The sequence below is a fragment of the Pteropus medius genome, unplaced genomic scaffold (assembly GCF_902729225.1).
Source record: "Pteropus medius unplaced genomic scaffold, Ma_sr-lr_union100, whole genome shotgun sequence".
Classification (NCBI taxonomy): Eukaryota; Metazoa; Chordata; class Mammalia; order Chiroptera; family Pteropodidae; genus Pteropus; species Pteropus medius.
The window spans coordinates 120,913-147,588 of NW_024343159.1; the positions used below are offsets into that span (position 1 = coordinate 120,913).

The window sequence follows — 26,676 nt, forward strand, 5'->3', positions numbered from 1 at the left end:
AAATCAAATTTAATACTACAGCTGCCTACCTCTTAAGCAGTATAAAATGAGTGCCAGTTCTCTCTGGAAAACGTGAGTGGCTCTGAAAAGAGCCTTTGGAGTCAAGAAAAACGGCGTCCGGACGCGCGTCTACTTGGCGCTGGTGTACTTGGTGACGGCCTTGGTGCCCTCGGACACGGCGTGCTTGGCCAGCTCCCCGGGCAGCAGCAGGCGCACGGCCGTCTGGATCTCCCGCGACGTGATGGTCGAGCGCTTGTTGTAATGCGCCAGGCGCGACGCCTCGCCCGCGATGCGCTCGAAGATGTCGTTGACGAACGAGTTCATGATGCCCATGGCCTTGGACGAGATGCCGGTGTCGGGGTGCACCTGCTTCAGCACCTTGTACACGTACACCGAGTAGCTCTCCTTGCGGCTGCGCTTGCGCTTCTTGCCGTCCTTCTTCTGCGCCTTGGTCACCGCCTTCTTGGAGCCCTTCTTCGGGGCGGGCGCCGACTTGGCGGGCTCGGGCATGGTCGGGAGGAGCCGCGGGAGGACACGGGACACCACAGCGAGGACGAGCCGGACGGAGTGCGGGCCCTCTGGGTTCGCAGCCTCTTAAAGGACGCGCTGAATAAGGTCGCGTCCGATTGGTGGTGAATCCTGGAAACGTCACCTGTCGACGTCGACCAGTCAGTGAGGCGTTTTTCAAACGCAGATGTCCATTGGCTGAAGTGGAAGCGCTTGAACTCTTCGCCAATGGCGCGGATTCCCTTTCGCGCCCAGGACCGACTATAAAGAGCGCCGCTCTGGGTGACGGCGTCAGACCTAATCTGGGCGAGCGGCTCACTCTATCATGTCCGGACGCGGGAAGCAGGGCGGCAAGGCGCGCGCCAAGGCCAAGACGCGCTCGTCGCGGGCCGGGCTGCAGTTCCCCGTGGGCCGCGTGCACCGCCTGCTGCGCAAGGGCAACTACGCCGAGCGGGTGGGCGCCGGCGCGCCCGTGTACCTGGCGGCCGTGCTGGAGTACCTGACGGCCGAGATCCTGGAGCTGGCGGGCAACGCGGCGCGCGACAACAAGAAGACGCGCATCATCCCGCGCCACCTGCAGCTGGCCATCCGCAACGACGAGGAGCTCAACAAGCTGCTGGGCAAGGTGACGATCGCGCAGGGCGGCGTGCTGCCCAACATCCAGGCCGTGCTGCTGCCCAAGAAGACCGAGAGCCACCACAAAGCCAAGGGCAAGTAAACCCGCCGTGGAGAGCAACGCATTCGAAACCAAAGGCTCTTTTCAGGGCCACTTAACCGTTTCCATAGAGCAGCTGGCGCACTTGGGTGCTTAACTCCCTCACTTGTGTGAATTGTGAAAGGAAAATCATGTCACTAGCTTGCCATAGGGTTGAGGAAGTGAGAGCCACTTTTTATGTTGAGGTTCTGTCTGAATTTTACCTCCCATGGCTGAGCATCCATGGGAGCCAGCCTCGCTTCCCATGGATGCTCAACCTGCTGCGAAATGTAAGGCGTAAGGCACATAAAGTCCACTAGGAGGCGCATGGCTGAGACAAGTCAGAACGCCAAGAGCGCGCGCTTTTTAAATTAAGCTTGCAGATCGGGAAGGACTCAGGACTCACATCGAAAAGCTAATAGTAGCTTGTTACTCAGATTTACTTGTCCGTTTCCAGGTAAACTCCTAAGAGTAAAGCCGCAAACTGGAAAACGGTAAACTAGAAAGCGAGGGGTCGTTTGCCAATAGCAACATCAGTCAAAGCGTCAAGGGCTGCAGTGTACAGCTGCTTCCGGAGTTCTCTGGGTGGCTCTGAAAAGAGCCTTTGGGTTTTGTTGCCTTTTTGTAAAAGGCCAGCTTCCTACTTCTTTTTCGGAGCCGCCTTCTTGGCCTTCGCAGCCTTGGGCTTGGCCGCCTTGGGTTTCCCGGCTTTGGGCTTGGACGCCTTGGGCTTCACGGCCTTGGGCTTGGCCGGGCTCTTGGCCGCCTTCTTGGGCTTGGCAGCGGACTTGGCCTTCTTCGGGCTTTTGGCCACCTTCTTGACGCCAGCGGTCGCAGGCTTCTTCGCCTTCTTGGGGGTCTTCTTCACGGCTTTCTTGGTTCCTGCGGCCTTTTTGGGCTTCTTAGGGGTAGACCCTGCAGGCTTCCTGGGCTTGGCCGCGCCCGCCTTCTTGGCCTTGGGCTTGGCCTCGCCGGGGGCCGCCTTCTTGTTGAGCTTGAAGGAGCCCGAGGCGCCGGTGCCCTTGGTCTGCACCAGGGTGCCCTTGCTCACCAGGCTCTTGAGGCCCAGCTTGATGCGGCTGTTGTTCTTCTCCACGTCGTAGCCGGCGGCCGCCAGCGCCTTCTTGAGCGCGGCCAACGACACGCCGCTGCGCTCCTTGGAGGCGGCCACGGCCTTGGTGATGAGCTCGGACACCGGCGGCCCGGACGCCTTGCGTTTGGCCGCGCCCCCGCCCGCCGCCTTCTTGGCCGCCTTCTTCTTCGCCGGGGACTTCTCCACCGGCGCTGGGGCGGCCGTCTCGGCAGGAGCGGTTTCCGACATGGCGAAGGGAGGAGATGCCAGAGGGAGAGTCAAAATGCAAAGAGAAAGTTCGCAGTGCTGCCGGCCTCCGGCCCGGGCTTTTATAAGCCGGGGCTGCGCTGTGATTGGTGGGGCGTCCGATCCACCGCCCTCAGGCAGCCGACTGTCCCGTAGGACTCAAACTGTGTTTCCTAGCCTCCCCAACCTGATTAAATGCTGAAAACAATAGTACATAATTTGATGCTTTGAAGCTGCAAAGGTGGAAAACAGCCTCCAGGTTCACACACTTGTCTGAGTTTTCATGAATCCCGCGCAACAGATCAAAAATATTTTTTAAAATCCCTTCAGCTTTCCATAGGAATCTACCCGGTTTAGGGCAACGTGCTATTTAGCTGCATGTTGCAATAAATTTCTACAAAGTATCAAGTGAATGTATTAAAAAGGCTTTGTGTCTAAGTTTGGTCTTTGATTTTTTTGGAGAGAAAAGACACTAGGCTTCTTGGTTTCAGCATAAACTTTGTTTCTAACTGTAGCAAGTAACACATTGGTGGCTGGTTGCCTAGAGCCCCACATCAACCATGTAGACTTTACTTAAAGAACGGGTTCTGCTTCCTAGGAGTGTCCACTGCCAATGTCTTTAGAGAGAGGTAGTTTGCAGCTTGGAGACCTTCAGCTGCCACAGTGACTTCTACCTTGCAGCAGGAGGAATAGAAATTGCTTTGGTTTCAGGACCCAACGACCTGGATTCAAATTCAAACTTAACTTTGGTATGTTTTTTTATTGAGATGCATTCTCTCTTTAGTTTCTAGGCAAAGCCATTAAAATAAGGATGAGAAATGTGTAGCTCAGATAATGTTTTAGAGAAAAACTCTGAAACCTGCTAAAAATTATTCAAGGGATTGCAGTAGTTCTCAAAAGCACAAACAACTGTTTATCTGCTATGGGACTCTGTCTGGTTGTCAAAGTGCTTTTCTTAGTGTTCTTATTCCAACTTATCTTCGTCAACATTTAACAAGTTGTACCATCACAAACACTTTTGTAAGCAGAAAGGAGACATCAATGTAGATATTACTGTGTTTAAGTGAAGATGGATCTGTATTTAGAAAAATAATTGGTTACTGACTATAGGAAGGGTAGATTGGTAATTTCCAGAACTAAATTCAGGAAAACAACATTTAAGGGAACCGAGTCAAGGCCCATGAGGTTGGAATGGAGGATGGAGATGTTTGCTATTTATTTGGAAGGTAGTGCGGTGAATAGACAGGACTTTGTGCCTAGCCTGGATGATAAGAGAGATTAAATGATGATTTTGACCTCTAATACAGTCATCGGTTCTTAGTTGTCCCCTCTGAAACACTGTAGGGGAGTAGCCAACACACTTCTCTCCAGTTTCTGGAGTTGAAACTATAGCCAACAATGGCCAAATAATGTCCTGTTTTTGTATGGCCTTCAAGGTAAAAGTGGGTTTTAGATTTTTAGATTGTGTTAGGAAAAAATGTGACAGAGTCCATATGTGGCCAGCAAAACCTAAAATATTTACTACCTGGCCTTTTGCTGTGTTTCAAACTCATCCACATAGACATAGGTCATGGTGTGTTTCTACAAGCTTGCCGCTTTCAGAACAATGCAAAACAAGAACTAAAGAAAAAGAGATCTTAACAAGAAAGTGTTCTAACTCACCATTTCCCATTGTTCCAATCCCAAACTTTTCCAAGATCCAGGGGGAAAACCCTCCATGCTTAAGGGACAGGAGAGAACAATAAGAGCTAATGTGCGCCGAGCATTTACTAAATGCCAGGAAGTAATCTAAGGTTGCTCTACAGATTTTAATTAATTTGCCACATTTTACAGCTATACGTGCTAAGGCTCAGAAAGATGGGTAACAAAGGTTATGCAGTTGATAACTGGAGCTCTGAGGTTTGATCATAGACCACTTGGTCTCGGGTCTATAACGATGGAAAATCCTAGAAGGTGGGGAAGAGGACGATCTCTGAAGCTCGGAGAGGCAACATCATGCTATCTCCATACCTGATAGCCATTAAAGGAGCAAGCTCCAAACTACTCTGTAGGAAGAGGCTTCTGGCTCCATCAGACTTTATACTGAATCAATTCTGAGACTTCAAAAAGCTTTGCGAGGAGCCAAGAGTTCAGATGTAAGTGCTCTGGAAGAACAAATCCAAAACTGGAAAGGCAAGGAAGGCCCAGGTGGCGGACCTGCCTGCAAACACTCCAGAGGAAATGGCCTTCACACACCTCTGCTAACTCCTGTAGTTAGGGCGTGTGCCCGCAAGGTAAGTAGCACTGATAGTCATATTTGAAAAGCACATGAGAGAACTTTTAAGAGCTGGGATTTTGGGCAAAATAGAGCCAAGTTTGGTCAGGAAAACCAGTATTGTATATGTGGAAAAAAAGGAACAGCTTTAAAATGACATCTCAGATTTAACCCCTAGTCTGAGTCTCTATTTGGAAAAAAAAAAAAAAATCATGAAACTCCAATGTTACAGACAAGCACATATTAAAACACTTGGGCAAACAATAGGTTTTCAGAGCTATTGAGAGTGCATTTTACAAATGACAGCCTTCAGGTCATCACTGCCCAGTTCCCAGTCACTCAGGCAAAGCCCAGAGCATACTTTGTAAACGTTACACCAAAACAGAAAAGCTAGCAAGATTCTAAACCCTCTTGCAATCCTTATCCTGTTGCTTGTTAGCCGAATGTCCAGTTTTATAAAATGAGTCGTTAAAAGAACGCTTATACAGAAACGGATGCTCACGGCGCCGAATCCGGGCAGGTTTTGCCGCGCGAGATTCACAGGATACACAGAACCTGCCTGCGTCGCCCATACTCTCAGTATACAGTGGTGAGGCTGTCACCATGTAGCCACGATTGCTACTCGTGGGAATATGCGAACTTTCACGTGTGACTGCCGTGTTCTCTACAGGAGCAACAGATCTTTTAGCAGAATTGAGGGGCTCTGAAAAGAGCCTTTTGGAGTGGGGCGTATTAATTTTAGAATGTCATAAAAATTCACGCCCTCTCCCCGCGGATGCGGCGCGCCAGCTGGATGTCCTTGGGCATGATGGTGACGCGCTTGGCGTGGATGGCGCACAGGTTGGTGTCCTCGAACAGCCCCACCAGGTAGGCCTCGCACGCCTCCTGCAGCGCCATGACGGCCGAGCTCTGGAAGCGCAGGTCGGTCTTGAAGTCCTGCGCGATCTCGCGCACCAGGCGCTGGAAGGGCAGCTTGCGGATCAGCAGCTCCGTGGACTTCTGGTAGCGGCGGATCTCGCGCAGCGCCACCGTGCCGGGCCGGTAGCGGTGCGGCTTCTTGACGCCGCCGGTGGCCGGCGCGCTCTTGCGGGCCGCCTTGGTGGCCAGCTGCTTGCGCGGGGCCTTCCCGCCCGTGGACTTGCGCGCCGTCTGCTTGGTCCGAGCCATGGCTAAGTAGAGGAAACTACTTAACTAATGGTAGAGACCCAGCGATCCCACTATTTATAGAGATCCCCGCGCCCCGATTGGACCGCACCCCGGGGCACCGCCCTGCTCCTCCCCTCCCCAACAAATTAGTTCTCGGTTTGATCCTCTAAAGAAAGGATGTATTTTCCCGCCTCTACTTCGATCTTACTGGCTTATCGCTAGGAAGCATCACAAATCCTTAAGAAAATTTTGTCTTGAAAATCTGAAAATGCTGTGCACTGCTTTAAACAAAAAGGAGTCATGAATTGAAATCTTGACAAACATAGTTTAATGAAGCTGAAAAGGAACCGTGGCATTGATTGTGGGCGTTGAAGGGTTTCAAATTTGTGCTGAGCTGGTTTCAAACTTGAGCATATTTAAAAACTGCTCAAAAACCTTGTTTTTGAGGAAGGGTCGGCCCTTTTTCTGTAAAAGATGACGATGGTATTTGGGCAATGTCCTACCTATTCTGCCCTTGACACTAGCGCCAACGTAATGGACATGGGCAAATGATCCCGGCTCTCACTAAAAGTGTCAAAACAAGTGGTGTAGATTTGAGTCACCGAAAGTTTGGCCACTGTAGTAGGCGAAGGACATACTGGAGATAGAGAGGTGTGGGTGGTACCAAAACCCACTTTTTGTGGCAAGTTATATAGTTTAAGTTCCTAAGCGAATTTGCAAAGTCCATGTTAACCTGAACTCAGGTAGCTGACCTGAAAAAAACTTTCATGCCTCTTAGATTTCGTGGGTGGCACCAAGATGGGACTTTGAGTGCTGATATGTAGGCTTGGAGCACTCCGGCCCCTGAGGCAGTAGAGGCAGCGCCTGGAGGCGGAGCCCGCGAAACACGCGGCGGCGGGAGCTAGAAGGCAGAGGGCGGGGGGAGGCGGCAGGAGCCGCCGGAGAGCCTGTCGCCGCAGGAGGGCGCCCCTCTTCACACATGCAAACTTAGGCCCTCGGGTTCAGAGGAAGTAAGAGACCCGAGTTAGAGCACTGACTGATGAACGATAATTTACAAACTGTGTAGCTCCGGCTTAGCGAGGGGCACAGCCTGAACGGAAACCAGCAAGGCCCAGTTAGCTACATTTAAAACCAAACCCACCGGGTTTGGAGGTGACACCACTCAGCACGATGCCTGACAGCGGGAGCGGGGGCGGGGCGGGGGGAGGGGCGGGCGAGGACCACGTGTGCCGACCCTTCCTGACGCCGCTCGGGGCAAATAGGCTAGAAAGTGACACCCAGCGTTTTGCTGGCAGCGTGGTTTATTTTAATTGCTCTGGGTTCCTCTGAGAAGTCAGCAGCCCCTAGCAGGCTCCATAAGTCGTGCATTTATAGAAATTCCGCCCGCACCCAAGAACTAAGATCTAGGCTGGGGCGCTTCCAAGGGTCGGCGTCACTGTCAACCGCCTCCTCGGCGGAACTACGGCCGGTATTTGAGCCTCTTACAGGGAACAAGGGGGCGGGCAGCGACGCCGCAGGAGAAAGCTGGGGATTCGGGAGCTTCCCCCTCCATTGGGGAGCTGGGACAACATGGGCTTCCTCTTATTCCTACCTGTAACCGACATGAGACCTGTCTCCCGCCGGATTGGCAGAAGCCGCCGCTACTGGGTCACTACGCCGTCTGGGTAACGCCTGTGGTGACGGAGTCACCACCCACGTCTGAGTTATGAGGAAAGTAAAGACCGCGCTGACATCAAACACAAACCACGACGCCAAGACACCCCGAGCACGACCGCCGCGCACAGCTCTTCCCGAGAGGGAGTGGGCGGCCCTGAAAAGGGCCTTTGGTTTTGCTGCAGAAAGCGAGCCGGGGTTCAGACTCAGCCCCCGAAGCCGTAGAGCGTGCGGCCCTGGCGCTTGAGCGCGTAGACCACGTCCATGGCCGTGACCGTCTTGCGCTTGGCGTGCTCCGTGTAGGTGACGGCGTCCCGGATCACGTTCTCCAGGAAGACCTTGAGCACCCCGCGGGTCTCCTCGTAGATGAGCCCGGAGATGCGCTTGACGCCGCCGCGCCGCGCCAGGCGCCGGATGGCGGGCTTGGTGATGCCCTGGATGTTGTCGCGCAGCACCTTGCGGTGGCGCTTGGCGCCCCCCTTGCCGAGCCCCTTTCCGCCTTTCCCGCGACCAGACATTTTTACAACAGGTACACAAACGAACTACCAGACTTTGCAGGCAGCGTTTTATATAGTGGCGCCGCGGACCTGTTTGGGAACTCTGCAGGCCCCAAGCACACATTTCCAGGAAAACGGAAAGGGCGGAGCTTAATTACACCCCTTGGTTTAGAAAACGTCTAATGACCAGATAAGACAACCCCTCAGTTATCATTCTCAACTAGATGAAGTGTTGAAAGCTATTTAAGATCAGGAACAATACAAGGATTCCACTTTCGCTTTTATTCAGCATAGAACGGAAAGTCTTAGCCACAACAAACAGGAGAAAAAGGCATGCCAATTGGAAAGGAAGATGTAAAACTGCCATTACTTGCAGATGATATGATACTGTATAGAGAGAACCCTAAAGATTTCACCAAAACTATTAAAATTCATAAATGAATTCAGTAAAGTCGGATACAAAATTAATATTCAGAAGTCAGCTTCATTTTTATACACCAATAACTCAGAAAGAGAAAGTAAGAAAACAATCCCACTTATGATTGTGTCAAAAAGAATAAAACATCTAGGAATAATCTAACGAAGGTAATAAAAGAGCTGTACTCAGAAAACTGTAAGACATTGAAGGAAACAATTGAAGAAGACACAAATAAATGGAAGGATGCACCCTGCTCATGGATAGGAAAGGTTGATGTTAAAACGTCCACAAGGTGGAGGTTTAAAAAACTAATAATTTTCTTCCCATCTTCTAAGTTCTATTAGCTGGGCTAAACATCAAGTTAACAGACACAAATTGGCAGGAGAAAGTCAATCTTTTAATACATGCCCATGGGAAATTCACATAAGCATGAAAATTCCAAAGACAGTGAGGGACATTGGGCATATGTCGCATTTTTGGACAAAAGAGAAGATTGAGAGGGTATCAAAGAGTTTTTGCACATTTCCTAAAAGCACCTTTGCTAGGCCCAAACTCTGCCTTTCCCCTTAAAGGAAAAGAGGCCCCTTTGTTCCTGCTTAAAAACAACAGCAACTACTAGAAACTCATTCTCCTTTATTTTCTTACAGCCATAGGAGGCTGATTCCAACCTCTGCCTTCCCTCCTTAGGCGTGCTGAAAGATTTCTGCACAGAGTTCTGCTGACTTTGCCCCTAATACTCGAGTCCCTTTGGAAAGGACAAACTTTTCTAGACCTAGAGAGGAAGTAACGATGCCCTGTCTGAGCCCCAAAGGCTGTGGTCAGGATCACACACACAAAACAAGTGAAAATACTTTGAAAACTGTAAAAGTTTACATAATTGTTGTCAGTATTCTACGTACTCACCATGTAAGAGTAGTGACAAAAAGCATGTGGGAAGGAAAGAGGAAGGCAGGAGGCGGGAAACCCTGCAGATGCCTGAGGCTGAGTGGGAGCTACCTCCAGCCTAAAAGACAGCAGCAAAGCAGCAACACTCTCATTCAACTGGAATGTAAGGAGCGCCCGCTGCCTGTCAGGCCTTTTCTGCTCTGGGGTTACAACAACAAAGAGAACAAAAGAAGTCTTCAGCCTTTCCTATGGCACGATATTCTGTGGGGAGAGAGTAGGGGCAATATTTATTAAAGTTTTAAAATGTAGGTTCGCACAGAGTCGAGGGGAACATTCCTGAAGCTATTATTTCATGTGTGCGTGTTGACATACATGGGCCCTGCAGTCACTATGTAAGGCATGAGGAGTCATAGGGAGGTCCTCCGCGGGGCTGGGGGAATCACTGCCCCTAAATGGCCTCACTAAAGCTTCCACTTTAGGGGAGTCACCAGTATGACAGATGATTGACCTCCAGGGCCCATCCGCAGGTGGCTGGCACCGACCTGTGTCTGCTCCTCATGCTGCTCTCCATTACCAGGCTCCAGAAAGCTAGTAAATGTGACAGGGCTACTTCGCTAATTTCATATAGGATCGTGGAGTGGGTGTGAAGGAAAGTAACACTAAGACCTTTGTCTTGAAGGGTTACCAGGTGCTGCTGCTAAACTATGGGAAAGGTAACTCAACAAAAATTCTCTGGAAATACCAGCCTCCTTGGACGCGTCAGAGAACAGACCTAACCAGGACTGATGCCAGACGGTTCAGATCCAAAGCGGGGAAATGTGATGCTATGAGCCCCACCTTTCTTAGTTGGCAGAGGAACTTACCAGAGGGCGGGATCCTTCACCTGGATTGTCAGTGGTCCAAGTGGTACTATCGCCGAGACATCGTGGCCTTTGTAACCACCGCTAAGCAACAGTTTCTCTGAGTAGCTACTATAAAGGGACCCAGGGGAGGCCTTGCAATGACATTTACACCTATTTTCCTTGAGAAAACGAAACGGGCAGAGTAACTTTCCCCCACTTTCCACAGTTGTGCCCTGACCGCGTTCATAACAGCCAAGCGGGCGGCGAGCGTAACAGCTCCTGTCTGTGAGGACGGAAGTGGCTCTGAAAAGAGCCTTTGGGTTTCAAGCTGCCAGGGGCGGAGCTCAGGCCCGCTCCCCGCGGATGCGGCGCGCCAGCTGGATGTCCTTGGGCATGATGGTGACGCGCTTGGCGTGGATGGCGCACAGGTTGGTGTCCTCGAACAGCCCCACCAGGTAGGCCTCGCACGCCTCCTGCAGCGCCATGACGGCCGAGCTCTGGAAGCGCAGGTCGGTCTTGAAGTCCTGCGCGATCTCGCGCACCAGGCGCTGGAAGGGCAGCTTGCGGATCAGCAGCTCCGTGGACTTCTGGTAGCGGCGGATCTCGCGCAGCGCCACCGTGCCGGGCCGGTAGCGGTGCGGCTTCTTGACGCCGCCGGTGGCCGGCGCGCTCTTGCGGGCCGCCTTGGTGGCCAGCTGCTTGCGCGGAGCCTTCCCGCCCGTGGACTTGCGCGCCGTCTGCTTCGTGCGAGCCATCGCGACCTCACGAGAGCGCCTGGCCGATGCGGGCGGGAGGGCGCCCCGCCACCCGTATATATCACGCGAGCCCCGCTCTGATTGGACCCGGCGTCTGTCCCGCACGGCTCGCGGGGCACCGATTGGGAGCGGCGGCCGCTTTCCGGTCGCGTGACCTCCGGGCCTTCAGACCGAAGTCGGCTTCTTCCTCCACCCGCCCCCTCAACCGCCGCTGTTTCAACCCTCTCTGGCCTCTACCGACTCAGGCCGTTTCTGGGCAGAATAGAACATCAGTTACTGCAGGGGTCTACCTTAACTGCAGCGATAGATCTTAATTGCTGAATAAATTTTTAATTTTGGGCATTCGAAACTGGTTTTCTTTTGATCGATTTGAAAAGGCGCGCGCAAGACGTGATTGGCTAAGAGACTTTTTTTTTTTTTTAGCTTCATTCAAGTTTGGGAAGCCTAAGTTCAAGTCAATTGCTTCACTTCTCTAAGCTTAGATTTTTTAAAATCTGTTTTTCCAGATTTTCTAAATGCACCAAAACTCTGATGTAATTTCACTTAATGTTGGAACTACATGAACATGAACTTTCACTCACAGCGTCCTCGTGGTAAAGCCCTCCCACTGGGTTTCACAATTTACTGGGTTTCTGTGAAATGGGGTTAAAAACCCCGACTTGTAAATGGTACAAGATCACCGTGCCTCTTCGAAGTCCTGCTGAAGCCCGTTAGGCTCGGCCTGAAAGACACGACCGGGGACAAGCAGTGATGCGTTCCTGCTTACCAGGGGTGAGGGCCCCGCAGAGTGGGAGACGGGCGGATTACAGGCGGCGAGTCCACTTAAAATACAAAACAAATTCTCTCAATACCGCACAGCCTGGAGGGTGGTTTTATTGCTTTGTGGGGCACTAACTCGATTTGCATCTAAATGTCTACCTTTGACCAAGCATTGTTCTCCACTTCATCTTTTCCTCACATTAACCCTGAGGCCAGCTGCACTGATTGCCCTAATTACCTGTGAAACAAAGTGTCTCTGTATCCGTTTCACTTGGCCGATAGTAACTTTCATGTTTGTTGTAACTTTCAAATTAAGGGTCAGTTTCGCGTTGTGGAGTGAAGTGCTGACACCTACCGGCCAACTGGGGTAAAGGCAGTTTGCAACCAGAGACTTAAATCAGGACACGCAGCCCTTTTAGTGAAAACGTGGGTGGCTCTGAAAAGAGCCTTTGGTTTGGACTCGGCCTGTTCGAGCTGCTGCAAACAAAAGCAGGCTTCTACTTGCCCTTGGCCTTGTGGTGGCTCTCGGTCTTCTTGGGCAGCAGCACGGCCTGGATGTTGGGCAGCACGCCGCCCTGCGCGATCGTGACTTTGCCCAGCAGCTTGTTGAGCTCCTCGTCGTTGCGGATGGCCAGCTGCAGGTGGCGCGGGATGATGCGCGTCTTCTTGTTGTCGCGCGCCGCGTTGCCCGCCAGCTCCAGGATCTCGGCCGTCAGGTACTCCAGCACGGCCGCCAGGTACACGGGCGCGCCGGCGCCCACCCGCTCGGCGTAGTTGCCCTTGCGGAGCAGGCGGTGCACGCGGCCCACGGGGAACTGCAGCCCGGCCCGCGACGAGCGCGTCTTGGCCTTGGCGCGCGCCTTGCCGCCCTGCTTCCCGCGTCCGGACATGATGGAAGGAACCGCTCGCCCGAGTGAGGTCTGACGCCGGCGCCCAGAGCGGCGCTCTTTATAGTGGGTCCTGGGCGCGAAAGGGAATCCGCGCCATTGGCGAAGAGTTCAAGCGCTTCCACTTCAGCCAATGGACTCCTGCGTTTGAAAAACGCCTCACTGACTGGTCGACGTCGACAGGTGACGTTTCCAGGATTCACCACCAATCGGACGCGACCTTATTCAGCGCGTCCTTTAAGAGGCTGCGAACCCAGAGGGCCCGCACTCCGTCCGGCTCGTCCTCGCTGTGGTGTCCCGTGTCCTCCGGCGGCTCCTCCCGACCATGCCCGAGCCCGCCAAGTCGGCGCCCGCCCCGAAGAAGGGCTCCAAGAAGGCGGTGACCAAGGCGCAGAAGAAGGACGGCAAGAAGCGCAAGCGCAGCCGCAAGGAGAGCTACTCGGTGTACGTGTACAAGGTGCTGAAGCAGGTGCACCCCGACACCGGCATCTCGTCCAAGGCCATGGGCATCATGAACTCGTTCGTGAACGACATCTTCGAGCGCATCGCGGGCGAGGCGTCGCGCCTGGCGCACTACAACAAGCGCTCGACCATCACGTCGCGGGAGATCCAGACGGCCGTGCGCCTGCTGCTGCCCGGGGAGCTGGCCAAGCACGCCGTGTCCGAGGGCACCAAGGCCGTCACCAAGTACACCAGCTCCAAGTGAGTCCCTCTGCAGCCACCCTTTAACCCAAAGGCTCTTTTCAGAGCCACTTAATTCATAAAAGAAAGAGCTTGCTCACTTTGCCTATCTCTTTTGTGTGTGGTGAGATGCGTCTGGGGACATCTTGAAAAGCAGCATTTAACTGTAGGTTTGTGTTAGCTGTGGCATCTGTTCAGACAAAAAGAAGTTTGCATTTTTCTATAATTTGTACTATTCAAACTTTTCGCACATAACTCCTCCCAGTCTTGACTGGATAGCTTCAACATCTGAAAATTTCAAGGAGGGCAACAATTCGCCAGGGAAATCACAAAAGGCGAGGGAGCAGGGCCGTGACCAGGCAGAATTTGAACTAGATGTGGTTGTGACAGGCCTCAGCTGACCTCCCTGGGGTGTCCAGCAATGTCCTGAGCTGAGCCTGGCAGGGAGGGCAGGCCTCCCATCACCCAGTCTTGGGTTTGAGCTGCCCCCAGGGGTGGAAGTAACTTTGAGCAAGGTGACTCCTGCTGAGGGTTCCAGAGACCAACCCAGCTGTGAGCCATGTTAGTCCCCGTGTCCATCCTTCCGGAAGCACATTCTTCTCGGGTTTCCACTGAGGTAGGAGATCTATTCTTTTTTTGTTTCACAATCACCTGACAAGCCAGTCACTGAGCTCATTACAATTGAGAAATGTAACATCATATCCAAATAATATGTAACCTGGACAAGCATTGAGTCTGCTCTGCGGCTTCATTGTCATAGCACCGGCCCGGAAAGAGGAGATTGGGGGTTCAGGCTTCAGCCGGGCCTCCTGTCTGCTTTTCCTGGTCCAAACCTCTAAAAGGAGAGATTTTCTCTAGGTGACTAGGAACCAACCTGAATGCACACGGAATGCAACCTCCGATGCTCAGACTTCACACCGCTTAGGAGGACAGGGGTAGAAGGCTGAGCGGTGTCCTTCGTACAGACACTAAGAGTCGTTTAGGACTCAGAATACTTGCCTCCACGTTGTGGTATTAGCAGTAGAGAGGTAGCCATGCTCAGCTGAGGTTTGCCCCTTCATCTTGCCATTTGAGATCAAGGGACAGAGATTCGACAGATCCAAAAACAAGTCCTTTCGGGTATGTTTGCTGTGTCTGGTTACCGAGAGAGATTTCATTGTCTTTGCAACCTCAGAACCCTCAGCACACTTGGAATGGATTTGGCGTGCAATAATTTTTTCACGATGGACCATTGAATGGCTAATGGTCTTTCTAATTTCAAAGTAATATGTAGAAACATTCATCGATGATCTCTGAGGAACCGTGGATAGTGTGCCGAAGCCCGTGGGCCGTGGTGGAGAGGCTAAGTCCTCTACCTTTGAATCTTCCCAGCTACTTACTATATCTCCTAGTAAACCTGCAATTTCCCTTGCTTTTTCATTCTTAGCCTTATTCTAAAGGAAGGTAAGAGAGGAAAAAAGAAAAGAAAGGGTTAAAAGTCCTAATTTAAACTTTAAGATAAGTGCTGTGATTTGCCTACTTTTTAAATGGTTCTGGACTATAGGACATCTCGGAAATGTGTGAAAAGAAGAGACTACGGTGTTGTCTTAGAAGCACAGTGGTCAGTGATAAAACAAAGAATGTAGCAGGAGACTAGAGGCGAATGGAAAATCATTTCGTGGTCTAAAGTCTTCAGCTGTTTTCTGGACAGATTTTTACATAAGAGGCCTGAAAAAAATATCAAACCCTAAAAATAAAAGGATTTCTGTTTTATCTGCTCTGTTTATTTTGTCCCTCTAAGATAGATCTTAAAATTATTTCTGTCTCTACAAGTGCCTACTCCCCCATCCTTAGTGATGAGCACAGAATTCTGCAAGCGATGGGTTGCATCCTGAGCAGCTTCTTGCTCTTCACGATAATGGTCCAGATCAGTTCCTTCTTTGCTGAGCATCTGAAGACTGACATTTCTTTAGAATGGAATTGCACGTAATCACTGCTAACATGTACCTCCAGAAGAGGTGAGTTCGTGACTGTGCCAAATGATGAAAGATTACAGAACAACTTAAAAAGTCCTGGACACTCTCAGTTGTGTCTTTGCTAAAGGGGCTTCTCTTTAATTGAAATACTATTTCTTTCCTGACCTGCATTGTTAGTTATTCAAACCTCCTCCCTGGTAAACGTTCCCTGGCTTGGAACCTTCAGATGGGCAGCTCCTTCGTGCTCTTTACGTAGGCCTACCATTGTCTAGGCCAGCCCCGCGGTCCTTCCTTCATGTCCGGGTGTTCATCGTCAACAATGAACACCGGATAAAGTTTGGTGAATTGACTTAAAAGAAATGTCCCTGAAAGGGAGAGAGGAAAGGCATGGTGATGGTAGAAAATGTTGGGGAAAGAGAAATGGCCGGAAGAGTCTCCACGTGGTTGTCCAACCAGGGAGCGTTAGACGTGTGAAGTGAATGTGATCGTGACTGCACCATGGATAACGACTCAGCTGACATCGATCCCACTGGAAACGTGTGGTTAGACTTGACCCCTCGCACTGCCTTGCCCATCATCAAAACATCTCAAAGCCAAGCTGATTTTGCCTTCAATGTATGTGAAATGCTTTTCCTTTGTGTTCTCCTATTGGCCCCTGTGGGGAACTTCAATACCTCTTCCTCACCACAGTCCGCAACAGCCTCCTCCTGTTCTCAGGACTGGCCCTCTGAAGCCATTCTCAGCATAGCACACACGTGAAATTTGGCTTAAAATACAAAACATCATTTTCTCCTTAAATTTTCCTAGTCTTAAACCTTTCCTTTTTTTCTAATCTGTGCATTTGAAGCCACATATTTCCCTCCAAATGCTGCTTTAGTTGCATTTTGTATTTTCATTTTTTCACTTCAAAGTATTTTCTAGTTTTCATTGTACTTTTACTGTGACTGTGGGTCATCTAGATGCATAATGTGTGAGTTTCCCAATATCCGAGAATTTTCAAATAGAATTTTCTTTTAGTATTAACTTCTAGTTTAATTCTATTGTTGTCAGAAAACATTTTTAAATTATGTTAATTCTTTAAAATTTATCAAGACTTGCTCGATGGCCCTGTTTTGGTGAATTTTTCATGTGCACTTGAATATAATGTGTGTTCTGCAGTGGTTGGACGTAGAGTCTTATAAATGCCAGTTTAGTCAAGTTGATTGGTTGATAGCCATGGTTCAAGTTCTAGATCCCTACATAGTTACCCGCTTTTCTTTAAATTTCTCATCGGCTACTCAATTGGATCTTTAAAATCACCAACCATCGTCCTGATTCTATTTCTTGTTTTCATTTTCTCAGTTTTGCTTCATATAAGAATAAATATGTCATTCTGACGAACTGATCATTTTATCACTATGAAACATCCCTCTTCATCTTTGGTCTCACTTTTCACCTTGATGCCAGCTCCGTCTCATCTTGATGTATCCACACCGGCTTCTGATGGCTGGTGTCTCATGGCACATCTTTCCCCACCACTTTACTTTCAGCCTATGGCCTTATTTTTCATGTGTGTCTCTTGTAAGCAGGACATAGTTGGCTCCTGTTTTTCTTTATTTTATTTTATTATCTAGTCCAGGGGCCCCAAACCCCAGGCCACGGACCAGTACTGGTCCATGGCCTGTTAGGAACTGGGCCGCGCATCAGGAGGTGAGTGGTGGGCCAGTGAGCGAAGCTTCCTCTGTATTTGCAGCCACCAGACTCCCCGGCTCTAGACTAGCATCACCGCCTCGGCTCCACCTCAGATCGGCAGGCATTAGATTTTCAGAGGAGCACTGGTCCCTAGTGCCGAAGAGGTTGGACACTGTTTATAGTCTACCAATCTCTGCCCTTTAGTTAAGTATTTGTCCCATTTACATTAAGTGCACTTATTTATAATTGGACTTAAGTCAATCACTATGTCATTTGTTTCCGTTTGTCCCACTTGTCCTTTGTTCCTTGCCTCCCTTTGAGGAGATATTTATTGTTTCATTTAACCTTTGTTTAACTTAAAATGTATTATCGTTTCTCTCTAGCTGCTTTTAAGATTTCTTTTTAAACTTTGGTTTTTCAAGCATTTCAGTATAATTTGGCTACTTATAGTTTTAAAAATGTTTTTCCTGGTTTTTGTTTGCTAAGCTTATTGAATGTACGCATCAATGACACATTTTTTTCATTGAACAGTATATTTAATATGAGTTCAGTTTAATGCATGTTCAATGACACTTTGATTTTTAAAAACACCTTCACTGATGACATCTACACTTCAAGAATTAAAGGTTGGTCTCCAGTGTCTCTCGTCATGTCCAGACGTCCCGCCTTCGGAGGGCGCAGCCTTCTCCCCTCGGTCCGGCCCGTGTCCTCCCATTTAGTCCCATTCGCGTCCATGCCCCGCTGCAGATCGGGTGGATCCACGTAAGGGTAGCTCGGTTTGAGGGATTTCTCAGAAAATGAGAGGGTTTAAAAGTTTCATGACTTGTTTGTGCGTTTCGTGACATTTTGTTAAAAAGCACGAGTTTAAGAAGGACAGTTTTTCTCCTGGACTGAATGTACCGCCGGGAGGAGGGACATTACTCGGTGTGGTGCCCAGGTGTCAAAAACTCTGCCAGCACCGCGTCTGCGCGAAGTGACCACGAGGGGGCGGCAGAGCCTGCGGTCCGCGGGCGGAGCCGCGCTGGGAGCGGCCGGTCTGGCCACCAGGGCCACCAGGGCCACCAGGGCCACCAGGGCCACGAAGACTCATGGCAGTTCTTTCACACTTATCGGGGGCACTTTAACTTTTGGCTCTCCTTACAGGTGAAGTCGCACCTGATCTCATTCTGGATATTTTGACTGGATGAAAGGAACGGACAGAAACTAGCATTTCACAAGTCTGACCGATAGTGCACATTTTAGAGATGCTTTGTGTCACGACACTCGCCGTGTGTAACTGCCCACATGCCAGCCCTTCAGGTCGCCTCCACCCCGGAGCCACAGCTCACCGTCTCCTGCGGTCTGTGCTCCCTGCTCTGAGCAACCAGCCTCTCCCACCACTGGGCTAGGCTCATTGGGTCACCTCTGGCCGAAAGCGTCGCACAGGCCTCTCCGCCTGGTTGTCTCGGGCTCGTGCGCAGGGCTCATCCGGGCTGTGGCTTTCATAAGGAAGACTCCTTAACGCCGCTCACCAACCGCCCGGACTTCCCACAGTACCGTGCACTCTCTCTGCTTGCACTAGTCGGTGTGATAAGTTAATCGCTGTCTGTCTCTCGCCGCAGTGTAGCATGAGGTCGGCAGCGGGGTTCGCTCTTGCTGTCGGGAAGCCCACACAGCCTTGCAAGTGCCCAGTTCATGACAGGCACTTGATGGATACTGGCTGTAAGACCGAACTCCTACCATGCCTTTCTGAGGAAGGCATTATTTTTCTAATTTCAAGACACTAATAACCTGTCTTGCCAAAGTGTTGCTAGCATGTGAGTTACAATTCAAACATGACTTTGCCTGGCTCAACAGCTCATTTTTAAATATCCTACTAGATGTGGGTATATTTTCTTCGAACTCCCAAAGCCCTGACCTTTGCAGTTTCCATATGTAGGGAGGAAAAGCTTTTTTCTCTACTCTCTTAGGTTTGTTAGTAAGACCTATGAATTAAACTGACAAAAACCAGATTATCAAGAGAAACAGTTTACAAAATTTATTGATTTTAATATTTTTTATTTTAATTTTAAATGCATGGAGGCTTCTCAGAAAAGTGAAAACCCCCAGAGTAGTTAGACTCAAAGCTTAAAGTATCATTTAACAAAGGGCGACAAAGTGCGGAGAGGCAACCAGACCAAGGCCAGGGGCATGTGGGAAGCCAGAGGCCGTCGCTGTGGGAAGGTGAACTGGGGGGACCAGTGGGAAATAAGGGCTGTTTAGGAAAGTCTGCGGTGCAGACCCAACTTGGTGCCCACTTCCCACCTGGTACCGGGATGGGAGGGAGACCAGCTCTGCAAAGGAAACCTATGCCCTGCTTTTAGAGGGTGGTGGAGCTGGCGGGGGGGCGCATAACAGAGCCCTTCCTGTGTTTGCTGTTTGTCATCACCTCCGAAATAATTCTTACACCAAAGTGGCCTATTTGGGGTGGCACGTTCTGATCCCCTTCAGATGTCATGTTGAAACTAATAATGGGAAAGAAATAGCTGGAACGATAGTAACAGCTCCCATTTATGCCCTGTTGTTAAATCCGGCATTTATTGATCTTTTACATAGACGCTAACAGAGCACAGACCGAGCGCGTTCCACAGCGTGTTAAATGACCATGAGCGACATGGAGGCACAAAGCACAGAATGGGACGAGCGCTGGCATGAGGGGGATTCACAGTTTTAGATCTAATGTTCTGGCTGTGTTTCCGGGTAAGGGACTGAGTCACACATTCGTCAAAGCGACAGCGTTGCAGCAGGAAAGCAGTCAGAGCAGAGCCCCTGAGACAGCAGAGTGCCCGGTGTCCGGACAAAGAACAAAGGAGCCAGCAGTCACTGAGCCCACAAGCGAGGTCACCCACAACCTGGCCGCCCAGCGAGGACTCCCGCATTCGCTCTGATGAGGTGAGGACATGCTGTCGGGTTTTGAGCAAAGCTGTGCTTTAAAGTGCTTTATGTTCAAAAAGATCTCAAAAAGGCTTTTCATGGACTGAAAAGAAAGGGTGAAGAAGGAAACTTACTAAGAGGCTTTGCAATATTTCGTGTTAGAGATGAGGGTGTCTTGGACCAGGGTGGGAGCAGTTGGGTGGTGAGTTTTTCAGCAGACAACATTCGAAGGTAGAGCAGAGAGAACTCCCTACGGGCGGAATGAAGGGATGAGTTGAGTATACTGCCAAGGGTTTGGGCCTGTCTGAAAAGTTGAAATTGCCAAGTGAAATACGTAAGCTTGGGGTAGGAGAAGGTTTTCTTGGAGAAACTGAAGAATGGGTGGTCTCCGCCCTCCACGCAGCATGGCAGATGTCTCGGGGTCCCTACCGAGGCTGTGATGGCCGAGTGGTTAAGGCGCTGGACTCGAAATCCAGTGGGGTTTCCCCGCGCAGGTTCAAGTCCTGCTCACAGCGCTCACGTTTTCCGTGTAGAGCAGTTTTTCTTCCTGATTATCCCCGAAAGCACTCTCTCACAGCAATCCTCAATGCTGTGCTGACCCCAGAGGCCGAGGAGAGCCATCAGAATTTAGGAGAACGCTCCATCGTATTTGCCAAGCACTTTTTGAAGCACTTTATACAAAAGAGATTGAGACACAGAGATGATGTGTTTTGACTTCTGACTTCGCCTCAAGTTCCAAGTTCACATGAAACCTCATCTCCTCAACGGACTAAACCCCTCTCTTACAATGCATTTTGCATTTTCAGCTGGTTCGCCTACTTTGCACCTCAAGTAATTTTTAAGTCAATTTTATGTATGTTAGAAAAATTAGTTTCTGGTTTCTATGTTTCTTTGTCACATACGATTCTTAAAATGTATACTTCTGTTGAATTCTTGCCTCTTTATTGCATTTTGTGGACAGGTGAATATTTTGGAAAACAGTCATAAGGACTCAAACCTGGCGCTCGCGTGCTGCTGTTTATTTTAAAAAAGGAGAGAACACACAGCCCTCGCACTTCGCTAGGGAAGCTGAAATTGTGAACCTCAGGCTAAGGGCACTTTGACTCGGGGAGCGAGGAGGGACCCCCCCGAGGGCGACTGCGACCGCGCGGGAAGCGAACTCGCGGCCTTGCGGTTGACTGTGCTCTGCTCTAGCCCGCTGAGCTGGCGAGCCGTCTGCGGGAGTCTCTTCTTTTGAGACGATGATTTTAAACATTCGTTGACCTTTCTGAGCTTGAGAGAGAATTTCTCTCGCTCCTTTGCTACCTCCCTCATTCACAGACTTTAATAAGGAGTCTGCGCTATTTCAGCCCTGTGTGTTTGGACTAGAAAATCCACGGGGAAATTTTTGTGTGGAGATTGAATCCAGTCTGCGCTGGACTGAAAATTGGAACTTCTCTTTAAGGACTTGTGACTTAATGACCTGTTGTTTTCAAGTTGGTTCAAGGCGACGGAAAGGAAGACGAGTTGGGTCAAGGAGAGGGGCCGCGTGTTCAGGGCCTCTTAGGGTCGCACACAGGCACTGACGTCGTGGGCAGTGACACCCGCTGTTGGAACAGGAGCCCCGGCAGGGCCCAAGTGTGTTTCTGGGATGCGGGAGACGGACCGCATGGTTTGCAGAAGTGTCAGGTAAATGTTAAAATTGAAAGGCGTTCACAGAAAACGCTTGCCGAAACCCGGGATCGAACCAGGGACCTTTAGATCTTCAGTCTAACGCTCTCCCAACTGAGCTATTTCGGCCAGCTCTTACGCTATGTTCCTCTGTCAATTATTTTTAAATAGTCCATTCTTATCACTTTTCTTTCCGGATGTCATATCTCAGCAAAACTAAGAAAGTTTTGGTCTTCTTTCTTGAAAATACAATGTTTGCCCATTTCGAAAATAAATGTAGCAACATAAAATCAGACTGGGGGAAACTCACCCAAAGTTTCCTGAGTATGCCAGGAAGAAGGAAAAACAGCGGTAAAGGAAACTCTGTGGTTCCTAAGGATGGAAACTGGCTGGCCGTGGGCTGCGGTGATTCGGGGCGGAATGGAAGCTCCCTGGAACCAAAGACCACACCATTTGGGATCTCGTATAGTTTGGCCCTCAAAATATCTTCTGTTTTTTGGGTGTTTTCATTTCGTCCCCTTCTGTTCTATCAAGGTATAAACTGCAAAAGGTAGAGTACGCAGATCTGAAGTCTATGGCTTAATCATCTTCGCAAGTTTATATCCCTGTGGAACCATCAGCTCCCTTGCTCAAGCTCTGACTTAGCACCCTTCAAGGTGAGCCACTGTCCTGAGCCCGTTCACTATACGAGCGTCACTTGTTTTGACTTCGTATACACCGAATCAACTAGGATCTGCATTCTTATGTCTGGCTTATTTCGCTAAATATTGTCTTGGAGACTTATCTGTTTTGTGGACGACAAAGGGGCCACGTACTAAACCTGACAAGCTGAGGGGGATGGAGGGCCACATTGTGGGCCCTACAAACTCAGAGATGGGAGAATAACCACATAGGATGGTCTGAACATAAAAATTCCTAAAAGCGGGTCATGGCGGGTAGTCACGTCCTAGATCTGCAGCTTTCTTTACAAAACAAAGGTCAGTGTTCACATTACATGAGCCTGTCTATTGTCTTTTTGCACCTAAGATAACATATCTTTGAAATTTCAGAGTAATTTCCTTTGCCAGACCCCTCAGGGCACAACCTCGCACCAGAGAGAGACCACAGAACCCTTCATAGTGATCTTGCTCCCCAAATACCATCTCTCTGTGCTGTAAATGTTATCTATTAACTATCCTGTACTAGCCAATGTGGAAGAAGCATGTGTTTCTCCGTTTTGCTTTTTATCCAATCCCAGAAATCCTCTCTTGCTTTTTCTCACCTCCCTAATCTACCACCAACGGATGTCATTGAAAAACCCCGACCTCCGCAACCTGCCATTCGCTAGAGCATTTTCTCGATCCATTAAAATTTTCTTCCCTGACAACTGTCATCACTTTGCCTCAAATAAATTCATAGAGATTCTCTACAGATTTGGACTTTTCTTATATTAACAGTTTTTATGTGTAAATGCAGATTGTTCCTTTTCATCGACTTCCATTGAATGGACATACCACAATTTAATGCTGATGGGCATTTGGATTCTTTCCAACTTAGGGTTATTAGAAATAGCACCGAATCTTCTTGTGCATAGCTTTAGGCGAGTATAGACATTCATTTATCAGATAGATAGACAGATGATGGATAGATGGATGATGGATGGGTGGAATTGCTGGGTCATATGTATGTTTGCTGTTCGACCAAGTCCAGGTAGAGGGCTATGCTTTGGCATTGCTTTCCACGCAGCTCATTGATTCAACCTTTAAAAAATCCCGACAAAATATACTTCATCAGAAAAATATGCGCGGTCTCGCCATGAAAAATATGATAACTTTTTAGCTTTCTTTAAAGAGAGGGAAATGTTTGAGAATGACATGAGTCCGAAACCATGAAGAAAACATGCTCCAGGTGAGGCTCGAACTCACAACCTCGGCATCACCCGCACATATACTGCTGTATAAGTACCGCGCGCTAACCGATTGCGCCACTGGAACATGCTTTGATATCGCCGCCCGCGCACACTCGACGGAGCAGCGAGACGCGCGCGCACCTGCACCTGCCCACTTCTCCCGCGAGGCCGGCCCGCGGGGTACATCACGCGACGATCCCGACGCTGCCATCTCTCCCGGAAGAGATGCGATGCTTGCGATGCTTCCTGTGCGCCGCCGAGAAGCAGCATTTCCCCGGGATCCGGGAGCACAGCGGCCGAGCGCGCCACCCTCCGCCTCGCCGCGCCCTGCAGTGCCCTGCCGCGCTCCGGCCTCGCGGCCCCACACTGCCGGCTAAGCTCCGAGTCCCCCAAGTCCCCCACCACGAGCCCGCCCGGAAACCGCATTCGAACGATGAGCCAGCCAGTCCGGCATCTTTGCGGGAAAACTGCCAGAGTAGTAGCCACTCCGGCTTTGTGCACGCGGCACAGACCGAGGCAGCGTCCCCCGCCCCGCCCCCACCCAGCTCCTCCACCTGTCTGGACCCCGATAGAGGCTCCTGGCAGATAGTCCGCCTCTGCGACATAATGCCCACCCAGCATCCTCGTTCCTCCCTGGGGCCTCTAATTATAAAGACGAGTTTTGTGTATCTGCTCCTTTGCTTGTTTTGTTGTTGTTGTTGTTGTTTTTGGAAATTGCAGCTGTCAAAGCACACGGACACTCGAGATATGAAGAGTTTCGGCTTTTATGGAACAATTCTTGTCAGTGAGGAGGAGGCCTGTATAACAAGGCTGAGACTTGGGGGGTCTCTGCTCTGGTGAGCCCGTGACTCCCTATATTCGTGGCGTGTCTCCAGTCTTGGGGGCAGGGGTTTGCCCTGTGTCCTCCCCTTTTTTTGTGGTTTCAAGAACAGTTGTTGGCTTCTCAGTCTGTTCGGCTTTTTAATCGTTGTTAGGATGCAGTGGCGACTTCCGAGCTCCTTCCTGCAGCTGGAACTCCTGAGTGGCATTTTCCTTTTACATCGCTGAGCGCGGTGCCTTGTAATTAGCGCCTTTTACCAACATGAGTTAAAATCACACCCCTGCGTTTCAGTGGGTGAACTGCAAATATAGTCATTGACACAGTACGGTTATTACAAAGATAGCTTTAATTCTCCAGGTTATTTTCTTCGAACACCGGGTTAAATAGTTTCCTGATAACTTCATCTTGCTGTAGAGCGCGTGCAGGTTCGGAAATGTGGCGTTACCGAGCAGGGCTCGCTGCCCCGTGCACACAGAAGCCAAGACTATGGCACCTGCTTTTAGGAAAAGAAAAGGCTTTAAATGCGAAATCCACCCGCAAGGAGACAAGAGGAAGAACTCCAATCTGTCTCCGAGCTAGGCTTCCCGGCTAAGTTTAAGGGGTTTCAGCACCAGAGCTTCGTGGACAGCGGACCTTTCGCTTCCGAAAGTGTTTGGAGTTCAGGTTTGGTCACGCCGTAGGCCCTTTGGTTCTGAGTGATTTACAACAGTCTCTCCTCCGCGCATGCTTCGGCTGCACAGCTGGTAGTTTTGTTCTATTGTCCCTGAAAAACAACTCAGTGTTTTGTAACAGACAGGACTGGGACAGTTGGAACTGATTTTGCAGTTACCGTAGCATTCATTTTAAAAAATTTTATTCATCACGTATTTGAATTCTGACTGGCTTGTGATGATTCGGTTCTAAAGAAAGCTCGGTATCTACTATCAGCAAGTGTCATTTTAGTGAGAAAAAGAGAAAAAGGTTCATCAATGATTAGTTATCATGCGATATGTGCTATAATAAAGGCGAACAAACAGCGCTATGGAAAGTGCCTCTTATCTAGACTGAGGATAAAGCGAAACACGAGCCGAATTCCGGTGGGCGAGAAAGACTTCGCTGGCAGGAGGGTGGAGGTATATTTTGAGCAGAGAGAACAGTACCCTTGAAGTTACCAAAGCAGAAAGAACTCTGAAAACCCCGAGCAACCACCAGAGTCCTAGGCTGCCAGCAATAGGAAGCTGCTCTGGTTTTAATAGAAGAGAATCACCAGTGCCGGTCCTGAGTCTTTATCAATTTACAGTAAAATTTTCAAACATGCTTAATGTGAAGTGTGTTGGATTGTTTGAAGAACGCAGAGTACTTTTTAAAGAAATGCACCTGTGTCTTATGGGTATTATTATTAATTGTTTAATGCGCATGTGTTATGGAGAAATTCCATCGTTTTAATCTTTGATGTAGATCATTGATTTGGGCAATTTATGTGAGCCATTCAGATGTTACCAAGGGTTTGTTTTTGCAGGCAGTGAATTTCAATTATGAGATAATATATTGAGCCCGGGCGGATTCGTTGCTTCGTATTTACATATAACCTTCATCGGGGCTGAGTCACTTTCTTTGTTTTTCTCTCTTAGCTGACCTTGGTCATTTGGCCTTCAGAGAATTTACATGCCCCTTAAGCTATTTGCAAACGCACCACACTCTGGTTACATTTCTTTTGCTGGGCTGCATTCAACATTTACTAGTGTCCATACTCTGCTAGTCTCTGAGATACAATATCAAATAAAATGTGACGCCTGTCTCTAAGGGAGCTTAGGTAAGTATGATAAAATTGGTAATTATCATGTAGTCTCTTTAGGCCTCCAAAGGCTAAATTAGTCAGGACTCTTTAGATTGCAAGTGATTGAAACTCAGTACAAATTAGCTTACCAGCTGGTTTATGCAGTCGCACCCTCCTTATCTGAAGTTTTGATTCTCATGGTTTCAATTACCTGCGGTTAACCCTCGTCTGAAAATATTAAATGCAAAATTCCAAAAATAAATAACTCAGAAGTTTTGAATTGGGCGCCATTCTGAGTAGTGTGATGAAATCTCAGCATCAAAGTCACCACGTGGTCGCTGAGGGATTACAGCCCCTGCAGCAAGGCTTTGACAGTAGAAAAGAGAGATGACGACTTCTGATTAGTGTTCTTCCAAAGGTTTGGGGAAAAGTCTTTGACTATCGAGGGTCCTCAACCGTGGACATCGCCTGCTCTTGACATCCAGCCATCGACATCGTCAGGGCCCATGATCCAGGATCGCCTGAAGCAGATGGTCAACGCTACGTCCCAATGCCTGCGTCATTCACCTCATCTTATGTAGTCACATAGGTGTTTTATCATCTCGCACCGTCACAAGAGGGTGAGTACAGCACAGGAAGATATTTTGAGAGACCACATTTACATAACTTTTACTACAGTCTATTGTTACAATTGTTCTATTTCATTATTAGTTATTGTAGTTAGTCTTACTGTCGCTAATTTATAAAT

At 49.4% G+C, this 26,676-nt stretch overlaps 7 protein-coding genes and 3 non-coding genes across 10 annotated transcripts in view; 3 read left to right on the forward strand and 7 right to left on the reverse strand.

Annotated features, from left to right (window-relative positions):
• Nucleotides 1-1,281, forward strand: part of LOC120606170 (histone H2A type 1) — a 13,416-nt gene extending 12,135 nt beyond the window's left edge. Inside the window, exon 2 of the mRNA XM_039867344.1 lies at nucleotides 1,217-1,281. Coding sequence (XP_039723278.1) covers nucleotides 1,217-1,225 — 9 coding nt within the window. The 3' untranslated portion in view covers nucleotides 1,226-1,281. The remainder of the gene's footprint in view (nucleotides 1-1,216) is intronic.
• LOC120606178 (histone H2A type 1-H) overlaps nucleotides 1-12,633 on the reverse strand; it is a 19,550-nt gene extending 6,917 nt beyond the window's left edge. The window contains exon 1 of the mRNA XM_039867354.1: nucleotides 12,598-12,633. Within this exon, the coding sequence (XP_039723288.1) occupies nucleotides 12,598-12,618 (21 nt within the window). The 5' untranslated portion in view covers nucleotides 12,619-12,633. The remainder of the gene's footprint in view (nucleotides 1-12,597) is intronic.
• On the reverse strand, nucleotides 74-543 carry LOC120606182 (histone H2B type 1-K). Its single transcript, XM_039867358.1, has one exon. The coding sequence runs from the start codon at nucleotides 508-510 to the stop codon at nucleotides 130-132; it is 381 nt and encodes a 126-aa protein (XP_039723292.1). The 5' UTR covers nucleotides 511-543; the 3' UTR covers nucleotides 74-129.
• H1-5 (H1.5 linker histone, cluster member) lies at nucleotides 1,805-2,581 on the reverse strand. Its single transcript, XM_039867326.1, has one exon. The coding sequence runs from the start codon at nucleotides 2,520-2,522 to the stop codon at nucleotides 1,842-1,844; it is 681 nt and encodes a 226-aa protein (XP_039723260.1). The 5' UTR covers nucleotides 2,523-2,581; the 3' UTR covers nucleotides 1,805-1,841.
• Nucleotides 5,490-22,029, reverse strand: LOC120606096 (uncharacterized). The gene is made up of 7 exons (XM_039867208.1): nucleotides 22,024-22,029; nucleotides 19,443-19,444; nucleotides 10,565-10,988; nucleotides 9,484-9,490; nucleotides 7,784-8,071; nucleotides 6,672-6,820; nucleotides 5,490-5,964 (listed from the first exon to the last, which is right to left on the reverse strand). Exons 3-7 carry the CDS (start codon nucleotides 10,967-10,969, stop codon nucleotides 5,530-5,532), a joined length of 1,284 nt encoding a protein of 427 aa, XP_039723142.1. The 5' UTR covers nucleotides 10,970-10,988; nucleotides 19,443-19,444; nucleotides 22,024-22,029; the 3' UTR covers nucleotides 5,490-5,529.
• LOC120606171 (histone H2A type 1) lies at nucleotides 12,161-12,642 on the reverse strand. Its single transcript, XM_039867345.1, has one exon. It carries the CDS (start codon nucleotides 12,616-12,618, stop codon nucleotides 12,226-12,228), a length of 393 nt encoding a protein of 130 aa, XP_039723279.1. The 5' UTR covers nucleotides 12,619-12,642; the 3' UTR covers nucleotides 12,161-12,225.
• Nucleotides 12,859-13,372, forward strand: LOC120606179 (histone H2B type 1-C/E/F/G/I). Its single transcript, XM_039867355.1, has one exon. It carries the CDS (start codon nucleotides 12,941-12,943, stop codon nucleotides 13,319-13,321), a length of 381 nt encoding a protein of 126 aa, XP_039723289.1. The 5' UTR covers nucleotides 12,859-12,940; the 3' UTR covers nucleotides 13,322-13,372.
• On the forward strand, nucleotides 20,248-20,329 carry TRNAS-CGA (transfer RNA serine (anticodon CGA)). Its single transcript has one exon. It is a non-coding gene; the product is annotated as a tRNA-Ser (tRNA).
• TRNAF-GAA (transfer RNA phenylalanine (anticodon GAA)) lies at nucleotides 21,521-21,593 on the reverse strand. Its single transcript has one exon. It is a non-coding gene; the product is annotated as a tRNA-Phe (tRNA).
• A 1,314-nt stretch (nucleotides 22,030-23,343) lies between the features above and the next one.
• TRNAI-UAU (transfer RNA isoleucine (anticodon UAU)) lies at nucleotides 23,344-23,437 on the reverse strand. The gene is made up of 2 exons: nucleotides 23,400-23,437; nucleotides 23,344-23,379 (listed from the first exon to the last, which is right to left on the reverse strand). It is a non-coding gene; the product is annotated as a tRNA-Ile (tRNA).
• Between the last annotated feature and the right edge of the window lie 3,239 nt (nucleotides 23,438-26,676).

Coding starts and splice junctions, on each gene's coding strand:
- LOC120606182 (XM_039867358.1), bottom strand. CDS start 510: ATGCCCGAGCCCGCCAAGTCGGCGCCCGCCCCGAAGAAGGGCTCCAAG.
- H1-5 (XM_039867326.1), bottom strand. CDS start 2,522: ATGTCGGAAACCGCTCCTGCCGAGACGGCCGCCCCAGCGCCGGTGGAG.
- LOC120606096 (XM_039867208.1), bottom strand. CDS start 10,969: ATGGCTCGCACGAAGCAGACGGCGCGCAAGTCCACGGGCGGGAAGGCT. Junction 6,821..7,783: donor CACGCTCTACGGCTTCGGGG/GCTGAGTCTGAA, acceptor TCTGCCTTCTAG/CTCCCGCCGCCGCGTGTTTC. Junction 5,965..6,671: donor GGCATGAAAGTTTTTTTCAG/GTCAGCTACCTG, acceptor CTCTACCATTAG/TTAAGTAGTTTCCTCTACTT.
- LOC120606171 (XM_039867345.1), bottom strand. CDS start 12,618: ATGTCCGGACGCGGGAAGCAGGGCGGCAAGGCGCGCGCCAAGGCCAAG.
- LOC120606179 (XM_039867355.1), top strand. CDS start 12,941: ATGCCCGAGCCCGCCAAGTCGGCGCCCGCCCCGAAGAAGGGCTCCAAG.